Genomic DNA, 16,279 nt, shown 5'->3' with positions numbered 1-16,279 from the left:
GCATTAACTTGCTCTGACACCAATGTTAGAAACAACCTTTAGGGATAAACGTCACATGATCTTAAGTCTAGCATTAGAACACCTAATGTACATATTACAGAAAGGGATTGGGGATTTCTTATGGGTACATAGCCTTGTGTCTGCTTGTTGCACCCCTTGTGTAGCCCATGGGCCATGGCCACACCTTGCGTTCTTCAGCAACATGATGATGGTCGGGGAAGAAGGGCAGGAGCAAGAACTCGTAGCCAGCAGTAGGAGCACCGCTAGCATTGGCCTTGTGGCGTTTTGCAGTAGAAACAGCCTCCTGAGTGTTGGAAAACATAGTAGAAAACAAAAACTTCGCCCTACAACCCCCTAGGAACAATACGAAGATGTATATAGGGTTTGGATCAACAATCGTTACCGACTCTGGAGTGGAACTAGATGAGTTGGTGTAGATCATACTTGGTGTCCCTCGAACCGTTGATGACGATCCCACGAACCGCCCTCGAACGGAAGACCGAAAGCACGACCTCTCTACTTGGCTGCAAGTGTACAATATTCATGATCTGGCAGCGCGTCGTCGTCCAGAGCTAGTCGTCGCCAGAGAATTGGAGGGAGGAGATTAGAACCACACGGGGCCAAGGAGGGAAGGAGAAGTACCCCCCCCCCACTAGGATTCGCCCTCCCCTATAGGGAAAAGGGGGCACCTCCCCACTTGGGCCCTTGTGGCCCAAGTTGCCTTCCACCTCTAGGCCTCTTAAGGCACGTTGATATTTAAATTAATATAAAAGCCTTCTAATAATTACTATACCCTTATATATAATTTAACATCACCAGAAACATTTTTCCACCTATATATTATTTATCGGCAATACCCGGTATTGCCCGATAAACTCCAAAACCCTTCCGGTGACCCGGAAACACTTCCAGTTCCTCTCGGAACTATTCTGAGTATTAATGAAAAAAATCCACAAATAAATCCTTGATACTCTCGTCCTACTAACACTCACTAGATCATGATTACCTTAAGCTTGCGACCACGTGGGTTCGGTAAATCATAGACATGAACGAAACTCCTTCGTTCAATGACCGATGGCGGGACCGTGGACGTCCATATCGATCCCTATGATTACACGAATGAAATTCGAGTGGACCTTTGGTTATCATGTGATGTTCCCTTTGCTTCACGATACTTTACAATACAATGGGTGCATTGGTATCCTCCTCAGTCATACACATGCTCACTATGTCGTTGATCCCGTTGCCAGTATTGTTCTTCTTTCTCGTTGAAATGTTCCGGCATCTCTGTGACATAGTCACCTATGTCTGGCCAGACGATGATGGATGTTGTCATACCGAGAGGGCCCTAAGAATATCTCTCCATCATCGGAGGAGCAAATCCCACTCTCGAGCTATCCAGTCTCTTGTTAAACTTTCCGATGAACCCGTAAGTTGTCGTTATGATCACCTAGTTACAGATGACATTTGAGTAACTCCAAAGTCCGCCGTACGATAGGAAGTGACTAAGATACTCTCACGATCTAAGGAACTAAAACACCTACTAACACTCTATGTTATAACAATTGATTATAGACGATATTATCTGAAAGTATAACAAACAAGATTTGGGTCGATTCGTAATCGTTCTTATAATTTCATACTCTCAATGTTGTTTTAGGACTATCGTTACACTTAACGATATCCTGAGATCCGGAAAACATGATCACAAACAACACTTGAGCCAGTCTTAGAGGCAAGATCGGGAACCAACATTATACCGTTTATCATTTCACACGTGCTTATGAGTTCTGAATTGCATATTCCAGGGTCATAACAGTTATAGCATGAAACATAAACTCTTAATTATGAAAATGGAAATATAATAATACAATATTATCGCCTCTAGGGCATATTTCCAACACTAAGCCCACCTATCGCCCTTTTAAGATCAGTTGTTAGGAGTTGAGGGTTATAACCGTACTTGTCTTTAAGATCAGTTGTTAGGAGTTGGGGCTTATACCCGCAATTGTCTCTGCTTACCCCGGAGGGGCACGACCTCCTTTATATATGTGGCACTAGGTGGACTAGGGACCGAAACCAAAGTTAGTTATGGGCGCCTCCGATGACAGCACAGTCGTTAGGGGAGGAAACTTTGTCTCCCTGTTTTCTCTCGGTTAACAACCTGAGATCAATTCCAGCAAGGAGAATGAGTTATGTGTTGATGTATTCACAACAGAAGCATTAGCTTTGAGATAGGCATGGACTTTGCACAATCCATTAGATCCAATAGAGTGGTGATCAACTCTGACAATGTAGTCGGTAACATGCAACATTTTCGATGAAGGGTGGACTTTATTGCCTCAAAATGAAGCATCAAGTGGATAAAAACACAACGAGCATGTACCCGACCTCTGCATAATTAGGACGTGCACAACCAACAGCAACACACACAAAAAAACATGCCGACAAAGAGCAAAGTCATGCAAGACCGAAGCTATGCCTAAGCAACGAAAAATATAAAAAGAAACCAAAGAGATCAAAACAACAATCGACAAACTACATCAAGGACCATATTTGCACCAACCATCTCTTAGCATCACATGGACAACGAGGTTCTTCAAAAGTAACACCTTCAGGAAAGGGAACGACGCTCAAGCGTTGTGGTCATCGGATCCAACCACCAAAGGCTAGAATCTAGGTTTTCTCCCTGAAGAACAAGTCTGTGCATATATGAGCAATGCCTTCAATGAGGTAACAACACAGAAACATCGACATTGCTAGATCAGACCTAAGGTTTTTACCCCGAGTTGAGATGGGTACTTGAGAAGCGCCACCAAATCAAAGTCAATCATGTGGTGTAGCGATCTTTTGCGTCGATGGGAGTTCTCTCACGATTTCTACATCATTATAATGCACATAAAAACTCTTATTAATTATTAAGCAAACTACGAAACAAACACAACCACGACCAAATCATTACAAGATATGAAATAAAAACATATGATTAAGACGACTTCTTTCACAACAATGCCTTCAAGAAGGAATAAACGTTCTCACATGCCGCGTCCGGCCAAATATGACATGGACAAAGATTTTGATCCTAATTACCAAGACCAGTCATGAAGAAAAGCACAACAAGTAGACAACATTTCAACAAGGTAATAGCACATGTTTGTCATTGTTGAGCACGGCAATAAATGCTAGGATAAGAGTTTTCACACCAGAAGTAGTATTCCAATCAACAACTCGAGAACCAATGGTTCGATAGTTGCACCCGTCAGTACTCCCATGTATGTGGGTGGATGATGTCGCAAGAGTCTTATGTTCTAGGCAAGCCAGGCTTTGTAGTCCTAGTATGCGGGTGGATTTTTTAGCCCTAATGTGTGGGTGGATGATGCCCTTGTGGTCATGACCCCTTTGCTTATTAATGATGTAAAGGCATCTCCATTGCGAACCCTCAAACCGCGCATCCATCCGGACCGCGCGGTCCGAACATGTTTTGTCATCCAACCGGTCTGGTATCCATCCGCAGGCCGGTCTGGATGTCCTTTTTCTGGTATACTGGAGGCAAACTCGGGGAGGGGGAGGGGGGCTTTGCGGGAGTCCGGACGCCAGCCACGTAGGACTCCGACACCGTAGGCCCATTGAGATCCCCCTCCTGGTCCCGTTTTCTTCCAGTCCACCCCTGCTCCCCCTTCCTTTCATCCGCATCGTCATCATCTGTCGTCGTCGTTGTACCTCTGTGGCCGCCGCCCAGGCATCTTCGGACGTCCGCAGACCGCACCCACCTGACTGCCGACCTTGGACAACGTCGTTGTCCACCCAGGAATCCCTCTACATCCCTGACAACACCATCCATGGCGGACACCGCGCTCGTCAGGTGTTCGATCAAATGCCATTGAGCTTTTTTTTAACTTATTGTTTTCTAGAGAATCAGGATGGCGGGGTACTCGTGTACGAGGATGAGTTGTTGTGTGATGCGTGGTTGGCCGTTTATGAGGACTTTGTAAGCATGAACAAGGGCCCGACCTTTTGGAAAAAAATTGCATGCTTTGTTTCATGAGCGAAAGAACTTCGTGCCCTACAACATGCATGTCATCCATGCACACAATATGAAGTCGCTAACACACCGGCGGTACACCATCTGCAACTCCGTCATGAAGTTTTGCAGTGTGATTCACCAAGTTGAGACAAGGTGGCCATTGGGCTCGTCAACCATCGAGATCGTAAGTGTTGCTTCCTGTTAGTCTACATGTTGATTAATTTATTCATTCACTCAATGTTGATGTACACGCTATATAGCCTGCACGTGTTGCCATGACGTACTACACGACCGAGCACATGCCATTCACGCACATACGTTGTTGGATGAAGCTCAAGGGACAGTTTGTGTGGGACAACATGTGCTGGCATTGGCTCTAGTATCGTTGAATTTGGAAAATATGATTTCGAAAAACTTGTTGAACATTCGATTATCTCGTTGAATTTGAACTATTGTTGTACTAGAGATATTTGCATGGATGAATTATACTATTTTCTATAACTAATTTGATTGTTGCGGGCTTGGTTTAGTAAAACATACAAAATATCGGCCATTTTATTTAAATTATGTCCAAACTTTGCTAAATTCCGTCGTGTTCGACAAAATTCATTCGGTTTGTTGAAATGCGGTTTGAAATGTATGTGAGCATGGTTGGATGGCCGGTTCCCGTATCACTGTCCGTGAACTAGTCCGCGGACAGATAAGGTGTCCGATTTGGGGGCCAGAGTTGAAGATGCCCTAACTCCGCCCATGAATGAATAAAGAAGGGATTTTAGTGTAAAAAAGGGGACCAATTTCACCATCCAGGCTGTACAAAAGGCAAAGCCCCACCATAGCAGCATAGGTGGTACGTCTCCAGGAATGCAAGCAGTTTGGTATCCAAATTTTGCATAATGCAACCAAGCACCAACATCCAACCACTGTAGGATGCTGCTGCCATGCGCATGATCGTTGTCTAAGGACACACTATACATGTTTCCTAGATAAATTCGGGCAGATGCAGAATACACTGCAGAAGAAGAAAATATGCAAAATACATGGGATCCAAGGCAGAGCATCAGCAGTAGAACATGAGCCTTTTCACACTGTCACTGAGCTTAGGCAGAGGCGTCGTCTGCAATGGAGTGGATCTGTACAGCGTCGTGCAGCTGGTGGCCACCGAATCCGACTTCTCAAGGTATAGCCTGCCTCTGTACGCGGCGAGATGCGCATAGTACGCCGGGGGCACAAGGGACACAGGCCTGGTGCACCGCACGAAAGTGTAGCAGAGATTGTGTATCAGCTGCTGCACCTCGTCGGACTGGAACCTGTTCTCGTCCAACAGGACGTGGTAATGAGTTGGACGGCTCGTCCCCTTGGTGCCCCAGTGGCTGCACAGGTAGAAGTCGAATTCCCTCGGGTGCGTGATCACCGTGTCGACCACCGTTCCCGGCGGTATGTTCTGATCGGAATAGTGTGTGGAGCCACCGTTCTTCTCCCTGTGGAAGAGCCTGGTGTGGTGCCTCTTCTGAACCACGACGAACGTGGTCAGGGGCTTGTAGCCTGGGTACCTCAAACAGGCCACTCGCAGGGCATGCATCTCCTCCTTGAGGACCTTGTCAAACTGCGTCTCGCTCACACCGTCCCGGAAGAATATGATTCTACCCGGGAGCTTGCCAACTTCTTTCAGGAACTCTTCAAGCAGTTCACCAGTCATCACATCCAGGTGTTCGATTATTTCTTTCCGGTGCGTTTGCGACCTCATCCTGGAGATGTACTTGTTTGCCGCAGGCCAGTTCATGCTTGCAACTACGGCGACCACCGATGGGCTCGAGTCATCGAGTGGGTGAGGGTGTGTGACATCAGCACCCATGAACATCACTGGCTCCTCATCTGAAAATATCCTAGGAATTTGACATGGCAAGCTGTTATAGAGGGAAACATTGCAGCCCCCAAGCTTAGCATTCATCTTTAGGGCTAAATTGGCCACGAACTGCACGGTCAGCTTGCTTAAGTTGGGATAAAGGCAACACTGTGTCACTAAACCAATGGACGTTTCAGCAATCCGTTTCAGGTCAGCATAGCCACGGTGCCTCCGTTCCATGACACAGATTAGTAGTTGCAGGTTGCCTGCTGCAGCTTCCTGAATTTTCCCTAGTTTACTCTCCAAAATGCCAGGATTATTGAGAAGTTGAATCCGCTCAAACAATGGGCTGATGACGGGTTTCTTGTTTAGAAGAATCCCAAGCTGCTCGCACCGACTTGATAGCTGGTTGACAAACTTTGGAATGTAGGAGTGCTGCTCCGGGGTACCACCAAAGCTTATCAAGGCCCAGTTTTTAATCTTGGAGCCATCAGTAACATGGCTGTCCAACAAACTCCATTGACGATCAAACCGGTGTGGCGTCATATCCGTAATGCGCCCTCCACTACCAAACTTGAGCCTTGGTGGCAAGAGAACCCTCCCAGAGAGTTGTGTCATGTCCTTTGACACTTGGAGATTGAACTGGTCGGCGTAAGAATTACTGCAAGAAGAGTAAGGTAGCTATGATTAAATCTGCATGACAGAGTTATAGAGTTTTTTTTTCTTAAAACAAAAGACACTTCTATAGTTCACAAGTGCTGCTGCAAAACTATTATAAGAGAAGTATGATGAACCATACCTTCCAGCACCAAATTCTTCTTCGACAATGCCCTTTATGATTCCCTTCCTTTCACTTGGTCTTTGGCACCCCATTCTGAGAACCTTGGAGGTTTGTTCATCTGAGAGCTTGCCAAGAAACTTCTGACCCTCACAAACTACACAAAGCTCCATTGGCACATAACATGGTTTGCTCCTACCAATCTGCAAGCATGGCATGTTCCTGAACTGTATATCATGGTTGTATTGCTCCTTGAAGTAATCCACCACCATAAGATCTTTGGCACTTCGATCTCGAAACTTGAGGTTTTTGGTTGTCTCCTTGGTCAAGCTATGCACATGGTACCTTTGGTCGGTCTCACGATGGCATACACGAACCTGAATGTTCTTCAAAGCTTTCTCCACCTCTCTCCGCTCCTCTTCTGACAAAGCCCTAGTTTTTTGATGCGAAAGGTCCTTCAAGAAGTCAAAGCGCTTCTGCAAGTACACAATCATGCCGGTGCTCTCGTGGAATGCTGTGAGTGAGAGGTCAACATTAAGGGCGAGACCTTGCTTGGTTGGTCTCAGGCTCTGAAAGAAACCTCTTAATCCAACAGCCCCACCACCAATCTCCCTTGCTTCTCCCATAGAGCGTGGGTACAAAGACCGGCCTACTAGAACGGAACTTTCCATAGCACCTTCTCGCAAGATGACTTCCAGCGCATGGAGGTAATCTTGAGGGAGTGAAATACCATCCTTGTCTTCGGTCAGAAACTTATTCAAGTCCTCACCACTTAACTTCGAAACCAATCGAATGTTCACCTTGAAAACTTTAAAATTCTGTCTGTCAAGCATGTGACCATTCTTTTTATCTACTGGACATCGTGCTGATGCAACTGGGAGATTGACGAAGAACTCGGCCTTGTTCTCCTGAAACTCAATAGCACTATAAAGGTCCCTGCGGCCATCAAAGGCCGGCAGCGCACCGGAGAGAACGCTTGAATTTTCTTGAACAAGCTTGTTCTTGATCATTCTTGCTGTTTCCTTCGATGGATGCGGGGTAATGTCAATATCATACTGGAAAATCTTTTGATCCGGATTGAACCGCACAAGGAAATAATTTGCAGAAAGAGGAATCACAGCCCCCTCGATCCCCCCATTGTCCGGTCTCTGCGCAATGGGACTTCTTTGGTGATTGCTTGAGGGCCTATGATGGCCGTTTGCATGATCCATTCCGACATCAGATGCCTTCTTCTCATGTATGGAGAACTTTTTGTGCGGAAGCGTCTTGGCATCTGCTAGTACATTGATACTGACATGTAAGGAACCAGAGAATCTAATCATATGTACTAGTAGTGGTTACAGGAAGAGAACTTCTCAAGTAAAAGCAAGAGAAGGATAAGACCAATATCTATAACAAGTGCAACTATGAAGCAAATAGGTAGCAGTAGCACAAGCACCAAGATAATGGTACATGACTGTACCAACAAAAAGGAAGAAGAGGTAATGGAACATTTTTTTTACCAACAGATTGTCCCAAAAGATAACCATGCCCCATTCATGAGGAGTGGAAAGGGGTCTAACTTTCAAGAGAAAAAGGTGTCATCCACAGTACCACAAATAGCACCTTGGCTGTCTCGGCTCAGGCTGTCAAAATTGCATCCCACCCATGGGATGCAGATTAATCCAAATATATATGGCACAAAAGGGACAACAGACAAGCATACAGTCAAAAGTAGAAATCCATAAAATCACAAGCTTCCTAAGATTTCATCTGATTAACTATACAGCACTGTGGCATTGATCCGCAAACACTGTACTGCATTACCTTTGTATGGCAAGCCATAAAATCCCTAACTATACAGCTAGCAGACACCACTTCACATCAAACTATGCATCATCATCACCCATAAAAAAAATAGCTGCAAGTAAAAACTAGTAGCTCACATTGAGTAATATATTTAGGTGGGGGAACACCACCACCCAGGTATTATATAGTACTATGAACTACTAGTAGAAAATACAAAAACAAAGATGCGGGAAGTAACCGAGAAAAAGGTGCCTTTTACCCTGCGGGAGCGGCAGCAGCGCGGCGGTGACGGCGTGCGGGGGCGGCGGCGGCTTCTTGGATGGCCGGTGCGTCCACATTGGCCCCCTCTGCGCCGCGCCGGCCATGGGTTTCCCGTAGCACGTGGCGGCGGCGGGGAGCAGGTGCAGCGGCGGCGGCTGCTGCAGGTACAGCAGCACAGGCGGCGGCAGGGGCAGCGCGACCGCTCCGTTATTATGCGCGCGGCCGGAGTTTATGGGAAGGGGGAGGAGCGCCGGGTAGGCCTGGATGATCGGGTACTGTCTGTGGCCGCCGCCACCGCTACCACAAACTCCGCTCCACTTCCACCTCCCATTCCCGCCACTGCCGCCGCCCCCGCCGCCGCCGCCATTACTACCGGCGGTTCTACCATCGCCCCCTCTCCCGGCCTTCCTCTCGACCTTGGCCGCCCCTTCCCTCTCCATGGCCGCCGCCAAGGACTCGCTGGGAGAGTTAACCCAAACTAATCTGTCCGTATGCAGATTTTGGTGCGGAAGTACCCCAGCTTCTTGTCGTGTTCTTGGGTTGTGGGTTGGGGTTTTCTTGGATGGTTGGAAGGTAGGGGGGCAAAAGGAAGGGAAGGAAGGGGAAGTGAAGGAAGGAGGAGTGGGGGTGGGAAGGGGGGATGGGGTCGGCATTAATGGGGTGGCAGAGGGAGCGTCTGCGCAGGCAGCTGTGCCTGTGCAGCTGTGCTGCGCAAAGCCGGAGCTATGCTGCGCCACTGTGCGAGATGCAATGCTCTCCTGCTGTCGCCTTTAAAGTTTCTAAAAGCTTCCTCCCTTCTGCTGCTGTCCTGCTGCCTAGTCGTCTTTCCGATTTCTTGGAATATCTTCAATAGTCTGTGTATCATTTTGTTGATAACTTTGTCTAGATCATCAAAACAACCTGTCATAAAAGTACTCCGATGAAATGTCTAAATTATCTATGTTGGATATTTGAGAATCTTCGTATCATTTTATCCTGAAATGCATAGATAATTCATCACGGACATAATAAGCATGAAGATCAAACGAACAATGATTATACGCATAATATAGACATATAATCAGGTAGATATTATGAAATCAATTGGTAGTACTAATAATCTAGAAGCAATTCCTAACGGAAAGGGATAAGAACACATACGGCACGGTGGATGAAGAGGCATTCGCAGTCGCATTACCATCACCAGGTAGTGACATTTTGGTGATGAGATAGTCGTCGTTGGGAAAGTATTCATGTGCAACCACAACAGAGAAGAATCCGGCATCTAAATGCTTGTTGTCTCACTTCTCAATGCAGGCGGAGAAGAGAGATGGGAAGAGGTAGGGAATGTAAAGCTTTGAAATGACTATGACTAGCTATAACTGCTATGATATAATTAAGAGTTTATATTCTATGCTAAACTGCTATGATCCTAGAATATGCGATTTAGTGAAAAAAACCATATGCACGTATGGAATGATAAACTGTAAAACCAGATTCCTAGTCTCGCCTCTAAGACTAGCTCAAGTGTTGTTAATGATCATGTTTTCCGGATTTTAGGATATCGATAAGTGTAAGGATGGTCCTAAAATAACTTTCAGAATATGACATTGGAAGAACGTTCATATTGAATCGACCCAAGCTTGCTTGTTGTACTTTGAGATACAATCGTCACAAGTCAATTGTTATAACACAAAGAGTTAACACATGCTTTAGTTCCTTACACCATGAGAGTATCGTAGTCACTTCTTACTGTACGATGAACTTTGGGTTGCTCAAACGTCATCTGTAACACGGTGACCATATATGACAACTTACAGGTTCATCGGAAAGTTTGACATGAGACTAGATAGCTCAAGAATGAGATTTGCTCCTCCGACGATGGAAATATATTCTTAGGGCCCTCTCAATGTGACGGCATCCATCATCGTCTGGCTAGACATAGGCGACTAGGTCACGGGGATGCTGGAACATGTCGACGAGAAAGAAGAACAAAAATGGTAACGAGGAGACCAGTATAGTGAGCATGAGGATGACTCGAGAGGATACCAATATATCTCACATCGAGTTTTGTAAAGTATCGTGAAAAAATGGAATAGCACATGATAACCAAACGTTCACATGAATGTCATTCATGTATTCATATGTGTTAGGGCATATTTCTTCCTTAGTGGTTTTGGTGATTGATGACAATGTGTTTTGCGGACTAATCGTGTGCATTGAGACTTTCAAAGATTACATTAGATGGCACAACAAGGTTTATTTCCCCTCGGTGATTGAGAGTGAAGAAGATTATTTTTGACGATTTCTTTTTGGTGGATTTGAGTCGTAGGAAAACTATACTGTTAAGAGGGGGTCTGCAAAGGAAAAGTTAGGGTGGAATCAACACGTACACTTCCCTATGCACCCACGATACTTTCCCACTTCGATGGAGTTCCATTTGTTTTCTGTTGGTGATTTTGAAGCACCCAAGCGATAGTATCGCACTAGGGCGGTAGTACCGCACTGGGGCGGTAGTACCGCTGCAGCGATACTGCCGCTTGTCTTAGGGCTAATGTGATGAAAATTGCTTCATTGGTAGTAGGGCGGTAGTAGTGAGTGGTAGTACTGCTCGAGCGGCACTACGACTCACACTTCTGCCTCACTACCGCAACTCCTACTGTAGCCTTGGGAATTTAAGCGGTAGTAACGCTTGTGCGGTACTGCCGCATTCTACCTCCGCTCGTACTACCGCCTATTTTTTGCTTTTGTAATCAAATCCCTCTCGGCGGAAGTACATTGGTAGTACGGCGCGGTAGTACCGCTGGTCGCGGCACTACCTGTTGGCGTTCTGGGAACGGGGGTCCCCAGACTTGCCTGCCTGCGGCCCATGGCGTGGCTCCACCAGCGGCCCTGTACGACCCATCTTCACCAGCAAACACTCAAGACCCTAGCGAGGGGCCAAGCCTCGCGAGGCGGAAGGGGCAGAGAGATCAAGGCAAGGGGCACCTCGCGAGGTTCCCGTGACGTAAGCCATGATGACCAAGGCCAGGCGGGCGCCAGCACGTGCAGTGTCCTCGTTTCCTCTTTGGTGCTAAAGAGGAAAGCGCAAGCGAGGAGTCCCGAGGCATCAGGCAAAGGTTTCCATATCGGTGCAACGAGACCGAGACCAGCAGGACGGAGGTCACCGTGGAGCCCAGGACGGCGTCACCACCAGAGCCTTTGGCAGGCGAAGACCACCTCTAGTCAGGATAACTTGTACTAGATGTCTCCCTTCGAATTTGGCCGTTGTGGGATCTCTTCCCGCTCAATATTTGGGAAGAGGACCAGGGCCTCTATAAATAGGACTAGCCACCACCATAGGAGGCAGCTGATCTGGGATCGGAGCCATTCCATCCATAGCCTCACACAAGTTCACCAAGCACGAGAGCACCTCTCCTCAGGAGGCTGTTCTTCCCTTGTAACTGTTCATCCTCATCCCAAGAGGCAATCCACCACACCACACTGGAGTAGGGTATTACACCACATCGGTGGCCCGAAGCAGTATAACTCTTGTGTCTCCTTGCTCTTTGGGTTCGACGCGCTAGGCCTGACGATCGTTGTGAGAGCGAGCTAGGGGGAGGGAGAGATCTTCGTGTGCACCCCAGTGTTCGAACCTCAAAGGTTTTGCCGGAACCCGAAATCCGACACTACCGTCCCTCGCCCCCTTCACTACCGTTGTTCCTGTGTACTGCAACCTCCGCGGTAGTACCGCTCCGGCGGCACTGCCACCTCGTTGCTTCGGCTTTTGCACTGCTACATTTGGAACTATTGTTCTAAGCAGTAGTACCGCTCAGCTGAGCGGTAGTATCGCTTGTGTGCGGCTGAGGGAAGAAAACGGTTGGATTTGTTCCCCCACTAGATAAGGAGGTCTTCTTCCCCATGAAGATCTACCTCTTTTCCCCGAAGCTCCATTGTTGCCCCAAAGCTCATTCTTGCTCGATCTAGCCATCAAATCTTGTTGATTTTCTAGGGTTTGCTTGAGAGGGCCCCGATCTACACTTCCACCGAGAGAAATTTTATTCTCCCCACTAATCCTTGTGGATCTTGTTACTGGGTGTTTGGGCACCCTAGACGGAAGAGGTCACCTCGGAGCTACAATCCATTATGGTGAAGCTTCATGGTGGTGTTGGGAGCCTCCAATTAAGTTGTGGAGATTGCCCCAACCTTGTTTGTAAAGGTCCTATCGCCGCCTTCAAGGGAACCACTAGTGGAAGCACGACATCTTGTATTGTGCGAGGGCGTGAGGAGAATACGGTGGCCCTAGTGGCTTCTTAGGGAGCATTGTGCCTCCACACCGCTCCAGCGGAGACGTACTTCCCCCTAAAGGGAAGGAACTTTGGTAACACATCCTTGTCTTCACCGACTCCACTTGTGGTTGTTTCTTACCTTTACTTTGTGCAAGCTATTATTGTGTTGTATCCTTTGCTTTCTTGTGTTGTTGTTGTTAGCATCATACAGGTTGCTTACCTAGTAGCATATCTAGACAACCTATTTGTTGCTAAACCTAATTTGTTAAAAGAAGCTAAAATCTGGTGGTTGCCTATTCACCCCTTCCCTCTAGTCAACGATGTCGATCCTTTCAATATGGATCGATATGGATGTCCATGGTTCCGCTATTGGTCATTGAACGAAAGGGGTTTTGTTCATGTCTATGTTTTACCGAACCTACAAGGTCACAAGCCTAACGGAATCACGATATGCTGAGTGTTAGTGGAGCAAGAGTTATGATAAAATATTTATGAAATAGTTTCATTAATATTCGAAATAGTTTCGAGAGGAACAAGAAGCGTTTCGGAGTTACCGGAAGGATTTCGGGGTTTACCGGGTAATACCAGGAATTAACATATATGTGGAAAATGTTTTTTGGAGATGTTGAATTAATAATAAAAGGATCTAATAATTATTAGGAGTATTTTATATTTAATTAAATATCAACGGGCCTTAAAAGACCAAGTGGTGGAAGGATATTAGGCCTATGAGTTCCAATAAGAGCTGGTGCGCCCCTAGATTCTTAGGGAAGGTAGGGGAGCCCGAATTGGAGGGGGATTCCCCCTCCTATGGCCGTCGCAAGGGGGGAACCTTCCCCCCTTGCGGCGCGCCCTCCCCTCTTCTCCAACCTATATATACTTGAGGATTTGGCCCTTTGTAGACACAAGTTTTGGAGCCTCCTCTCATTCTCTACTTCTACACTGGTATAGCGAGGTGCTATACAAACGGTTTTTAACCCCTTTCCGCGATGACATTTTGAACCATCGCGAAGTGAGCGTGTGTGATAGGGGGGTCCATCCCACACGACCCAGAAACCGTCGAGGATAGGGAGCCTTAATGCATACAGTTGTCCCTATAAAACTGTTTCTGATATCTCGAATATCCCAAACGCTTCATCCTTGCAACTCGTTTGTGCTCGCATTGCCATCGCAGTCGATATTATGTGGTGCTACGTTTACGATGCGCGGCCCATCACAAACGGTTCACGATTATATAACGTGTATGATAAGCAGACAATCACACACATTCACTTTTCCCGAACCGTATGCTGTGACGCCCGAATAGTTAAGCTACAGTGAAACTCTGCTAATGGTGCCACGTCACCACGATTAGTGTCGCTAATCTCGCGTTAGTTTAGAACCGATCCAAATTCAAATTTGAATTAAAGTCAAAACAATTAAAGTTTTCAAAAGTCAAAACTAAATTATTCCTAATGTGTCAAATAATCCATAACAAATGTTGGTGAAGAAATCATCTCTTAATAAAATACTTAGATGCACTAAATAAACTAAAACAGCGATAAAACAATTATCTAAAATGCTTTTAAAATAATAAGCAAATGCAAAATACTTTATTTAAAGTGCCAAAATATTTGGGGCTGTGACCTATTTAATAACACCAAATTAGTTGTTGCTTTTAAATTTTATAAAACAAAAATAAAAGAAAACCGAAAAGAAATAGAATAATAATAATAATAATAATAATAATAATAATAATAATAGTAATAAAAAAAGAAAAGTAGAACAAAAACAGAAAACAAACAACCAAAAAAAAAGACCCCCCCCCCCGCTGGGCTTCCTGGCCCAGCTGGCCACCCACGCGGCCCAGCCGGCCCACCCCGGCCGGATAACCCCACACCTATACCCAAACCCTAGCGCACACCCCCCCACGATCCCCCTCTCCCTCGTGTCCTCCCTCTGCCCCTCCCCCGATCCAGATCGGGATCGGGCCGACGCCACCCCGTGCGCCTCCTACCCACCCCCCGGCCTCGCGCGTCCTGTTGGCGACCTCGCCGGAGCCCCTCGCCGCCTCGACCTCGTCGTCATCCGTCCCGCCCCCTGTCCCCATCTCTTCCTCGCGGCCTCAGCGAGCACGCCCGCGCTCGAGGACTACCGCCGTCGCCCCAGAGCTGCCACGCCGTCGCCGGACCTCGTCGCCGCCTCACCGTCCTCCTCCTCGTCTCCTCCTCGCCGGACCACCTCAAGCACCGCTGCCCTGGACCCTGCGAACCCCGGTGAGGCCCCGGGCCTCCCCCTCCTCCTCTTCCCCTCCGTCGCCGTGCACACTCGCCGACCCGGGCCCCGAACGCGCTCACCGCACCCCCGTCCCCCTCCTCTCTGCGCCATCTCGCCCGCCATCCACCATGGACACGAGCTCGACCCGCGGCCGCGTCGACCTCCCCCGCGCCCTGGCGCCCGTGCCTCGTCCCGGCCGTCTGGCTCGGCCACGGCCAGTCCCCCTCTAGCCCGCGGCCCCACTCCGGCGCCGCCCTGCTGCTCTTCCGTCGGCGTCCCCCTCCGTTGACCGCCCGGCCTCGCTGGCCTCGTCCCGCCCTGCGGGCGATCGCTTGCTCGGGTGCGCCCGCACCCGCTGAACCAAACCCGCATAGGCCTCTTGGCCACTGCCAAACGGGGCCCACTGCCCAGAACGAGTTTAAAAAAAAAGAATTAAAAAATATAATAAATAATAATATAAATAAAGCAAATAATAAAAATAAATTTATTTAATTAATTAACTAAATTAATTAAGTTAATTAATCATGTTTAAATTAATCTAATTAATTAGTTAATTTAATTAAACAGTAATTAATTAGCTAAACCCTAATTAAACTAAGCAGTGTATGACATGCGGGACCCACACGTAGTTGACCCAGTCAACTGCACAGTTGACTGCTGACGTCAGCATGATGTCATGCTGATGTCATCTTTTACTATTCTGGATAATGTTGATTTAAAATGATTAAATAAATCCTAAAATGATTAAATCTTTAGAAAAGCATATAAAATAATCTGTATCTCGGATGAAAATACTTTCTACATGAAAGTTGCTCAGAAAAATCCAACGAATCCGGATACGCAGCCCGTTCGCCCGCCACACATCCCTAGCATAGCAAACACGCAACTTTCCCCCTCCGGTTCATCTGTCCGAAAACGCGAAACACCGGTAATACTTTCCCGGATGTTTCCCCCCCTTTGCCGATATCACCTACTATCGCGTTAGGGCACATCTAGCACCGCGTTTGTCATGTTATGCTTTGTGATGCTTCAATTGCTCTGGTATTTATTGTGTTCCCCCTTCGTTACTTCTTTCCGGTAGA

The 16,279-nt window shown here is 47.1% G+C and overlaps 1 protein-coding gene across 1 annotated transcript; it reads right to left on the bottom strand.

Moving 5' to 3' along the window:
* Positions 1-4,895: 4,895 nt before the first annotated feature.
* LOC109750070 (protein argonaute 7) lies at positions 4,896-9,314 on the bottom strand. The gene is made up of 3 exons (XM_020309024.4): positions 8,693-9,314; positions 6,667-7,918; positions 4,896-6,528 (listed from the first exon to the last, which is right to left on the bottom strand). Exons 1-3 carry the CDS (start codon positions 9,132-9,134, stop codon positions 5,082-5,084), a joined length of 3,141 nt encoding a protein of 1,046 aa, XP_020164613.1. The 5' UTR covers positions 9,135-9,314; the 3' UTR covers positions 4,896-5,081.
* Positions 9,315-16,279: the final 6,965 nt, after the last annotated feature.

Source organism: Aegilops tauschii, chromosome 2 (assembly GCF_002575655.3).
Source record: "Aegilops tauschii subsp. strangulata cultivar AL8/78 chromosome 2, Aet v6.0, whole genome shotgun sequence".
NCBI lineage: Eukaryota > Viridiplantae > Streptophyta > Magnoliopsida > Poales > Poaceae > Aegilops > Aegilops tauschii.
Note: the sequence above shows the minus strand (reverse complement) of the source record. Positions and strands in the feature narration are given on the sequence as shown.